Source organism: Otolemur garnettii, unplaced genomic scaffold (assembly GCF_000181295.1).
Source record: "Otolemur garnettii isolate 467f Iridium unplaced genomic scaffold, OtoGar3 scaffold00046, whole genome shotgun sequence".
In the NCBI taxonomy this organism is placed as follows: Eukaryota; Metazoa; Chordata; class Mammalia; order Primates; family Galagidae; genus Otolemur; species Otolemur garnettii.
In genome coordinates, this window is record NW_003852441.1 from 3,843,351 (window position 1) to 3,847,137 (window position 3,787).

At 46.6% G+C, this 3,787-nt stretch overlaps 1 protein-coding gene across 1 annotated transcript in view; it reads left to right on the forward strand.

Annotated features, from left to right (window-relative positions):
- TEKT3 (tektin 3) overlaps positions 1–3,787 on the forward strand; it is a 24,015-nt gene that overhangs the window by 12,877 nt on the left and 7,351 nt on the right. Inside the window, 2 exon segments of the mRNA XM_003791072.2 lie at positions 7–147; positions 3,568–3,722. Coding sequence (XP_003791120.1) covers positions 7–147; positions 3,568–3,722 — 296 coding nt within the window.

Genomic DNA, 3,787 nt, shown 5'->3' on the forward strand with positions numbered 1-3,787 from the left:
GCTAAGCTGAGGAATGACATTGAAAACCTCCTGGTTGTGACTGCTAACGAGATGTGGAATCAGTTCAACAAAGTGAACTTGTCTTTCACCAATCGCATCGCCGAGACTACAGACGCTAAAAATAAGATTCAGGTTCACTTAGCCAAGGTAAATCAAGCACCAGCGGTACCTCTTAGCTGACCCGATGCCCTGGGACCACAAATCTCTCACCACTCCTCGAAAGACACTGTAAGGCACATGACCTTCTGGCCATTCAGAGCAAGAAAAATTAAAAACAGTACAAAGCATACCATTTATTTCAGCCAGGTAGCCAGATGTCAAAATGAAATTGGAAGCCACTGGTGTCTGGAACACAAAGAAAGCACTATGTAATGAAAGGTCCTTAGTTTTTAATAGAAACAAAAATATTATTATTAAAGTTTAATGAATCACTGTATATAACTAGGAAGTAAATTTATTATTAGAACATATGGTAGAAACGTTTTCTGTTAAATTATTTCAGACCCTTTTCCTGAAATACAACACTAAGTACAGGAAACTCTTAGGTAATTGAAGGTGTTTCTGATATTGAAAAATTTTAAATGTTCTATGTCTAAGAGTTTTGCAGTGACACTGGAATGAGGGATTTCTGTGGATCATGTTGATACTTTGTTGTTCCTTATTTTTTTTTTTTTTTAATTTCAGGATATTAGAGGGTACACATATTTTGTTCACAAACTTTGTTTTTGTACAGGTTGAGTCAAAGTTGTACACGTGACCGTGCCCTTCACCCAGACAGTGTGCCCTGTACCCAGTAGGCACCCATCCCCACCTCCCCCTCCTGCAGCCTCATTGCCATTGACAGTTCTACTCCACATGGGCACTTGACTATTGATTGCTCAGTTCCAATTTGGTTTTGAGTACACATGTTGTTTCTCCATCTTGTGATGTTTCACTCAGAAGAATGGTTTCCAGCTCCCTCCAGGTTGTCCAAAAAGCTACTAGATCCTCACTTTTTATGGCTGAGTAGTACTCCTAGTAAGCATGTACCACATTTTATTAATCCTTTCATGTGTTGTTGGGCACTTGGGTTGTTTCTACATCTTTTCAATTGTGAATTGTGCTGCCATGAACATTTGAGTGCACGTGTCCTTTTAATAACACAATCTTTTCTCTTTCTGATGTATACCGAGCAGTGGAACTGCCAGCCATCCTGTCTATGCTGATGTCACCCTGTCTGCAGTGAGGGACTTTTCAGTCCCTGGTGCCTTCTTTAGGCAACAAGTATTAGTTGAGTCAGACAGTAAGCTACATGCTGTGAAGGGCAGAGAGAAATGGAAAATGTTTTTGTTCCCAAGAAGCTTATGTTTGTGGAGAAGAGATGCTTGCTTGCATATGAAAAGCTCATGAACAATTCGTAATACCAATAAGAAACTGCAAATCATGACTGCCAAATAACAAATACAGAAAGTGTTTCCAGGGTTTGGAGGGAGAACTGAACATTCAGGGTGGGGTGACATCTTGAACACAAAGCCTTAGGAGGTAGCAAACCCGAGATCAAGCTCAGGTCTGTACTGAGAAGGCTGTGTGGCGAGTGCGGGTGTTTTATGTCTTGGGAGAGATCTTTGGACAAGTTAGTTGGACACAGTTGTGGAAGAAATTGACGGGAAGGTTAATGGGGTTGGGTGCCATCCTTTGGGCACTAAGCATCCGTTCTGAAGGTCTGTTGGAATGCTGATGTGATAAAGTTCCTCTTCCTCTTTTATTTATTAAATAAATAATAAATTTTTATTTATTACTGTTAGTTTTCAGGGTTGTCACAATGCCAAGTGCCACAGAATTAACTCTGTTTCTGTAGGCCGCCAGTCTGGGGCCGAGGTGTTGGAGGGTGGGCTCCCTCTGATGCTTCTCTCCTCCCTGGGTTTTCAGATTGTCCTCCCTCTGTGTCTGTCCATATTTCTTCAGCTTGCAAAGACAATCAGTTTTACTGGATTAGGGCCCACTCTAATGACACATTTTAACTTAATCACCTCAACAGAGACCCTGTCTCCAAATATGGTCACGTTCTGAGGTAAGAGGATTAGAACTTCAGCATATGAATTTGGGGAGGGGACATGATTCAGCTTATAACAAGCATATTCAAGGTTCTGTGCTAGGCATGGGGGGTGTATGCAAGTGGCTGTCACACTGACCTTGCCTTCACGTGAGACAAGATGTGCACATAGGACATGGCAAGTTGTAATGGCAAGTGGGCAGGAAGAGCCCTTGGGACACAGATCAAGTGTCAACGTCCTCTAGCAGAAGGAGCAGCTGTTTTCATGGGCAAGAGACAGGGATGTCTTCCTGGGGGGTGGTGGCATCTGGAGGCAGCCTTGGCAGTAGGACCAGTGTAATAATTTGTAGCGGTTGTTGAAAGCTTGAGAGAGAGGGCCAAGCTTAAGTGGCAGGTAGATGAGTATCTGGGAGACACAAGTGGGTGCTCAGTGTGAGTGGTCACGTGAAGTCTTGGTGGGGGAGGGGAGAGGCAGCAGAGAAGCTGCCCGAGGACACGGGAGGTGAATGGAGGTGAATTAAGGGGTAGTTAGAAAGGCAGGGAGTTAGGACAGCAGGTGTCCGGAGAAAGCAAGCAAGCTGAGGGTTTCAAGGAGTGGGAGGTGTCAGAGAGGCCTCCCCGTGGGCTTTGAGAGTGCAGTTTCATGACAGCAACTCAGGCCAGACGTGGGGAAGTAGGCAGATGGCACAGCCATGGCAAGTCCATCGGTCAGTGAACATGGCAGATGGATTACAGAGGACCCGACTGAGGCTGGATGGGGTAGTGGTAGTGAAGCATGTTTGGTGAAACTTGGGCATGTCTCCAGGCCACAGGAAAGGAGCTGAGGAAGCGGGACAGTAACTGGAGGACATGGCCGTGGGAATGCAGGGATCAAGGTCCTGGAGAAGGGAGGATTTCTAACGTGTGGGACAGGGACTCTGTGCAGAGAACCAAGAAGAGGAGGAACCAGGGTAGACCACTAATTATGCAAATTGGGGGAGCCAATTTTATTAAAAAAATATACAAAACCAGAAACACAAAACTGCCTGTGCTCCCTTGCAAGCAAGGCTTCCTGAAGATGAAACCTGATTAGCTTCTGGGTTGACCCTTCACTAGGAAGAGGACAGCTCTCTAAAGTTGGTGGGAAGTGAGAACTAGAGGAGAGAGAGGAAGGGACATGGTGGGGTGAGGGGAGAGGGTGGGGCCCCTCAGACCTCATGGCCTCACTTTGATCAGAGTTATACACAGATGTGTGCTGGTGAATAAGTAACAGCTGCTGATCTGGGCTGAGATAGGGGAACCCTGATTTGTAGCATCTGCCAGTTTCTGTGGTGTAAATACTCCCGTGCTGGCTGATTTCAAGCTACAAACATGAGCATTGAACCTAGACTGTGGACCAAGGCTGCAGTCAGCTTTCTGCAACGTCACAGAGAGCAAGGGCAGGAGCAAGGGTCTGGGAGGGGGAGGCCTGTGTTAGCACCCACTATGGGCTGGCAGGATGCAGGTTGTGAAGGGCCAGTGCTACAGCCTCAGACAATTGCTCCTCTTTCTTACAGACCCTGAACGAGATTTTCCAGACTGAAATGACCATAGAATCCATCAAGAAGGCCATCAAAGATAAGACTGCCTTCCTGAAGGTGGCTCAGACCAGGCTGGACGAGCGTACGAGGAGGCCAAACATAGAGCTCTGCAGAGACATGGCCCAACTGCGGTGAGGCGGGCGGCCGGGCAGCCTGTGGGGAGCGGGGGACACACAGGCTCAGTCTGGCTCACCCT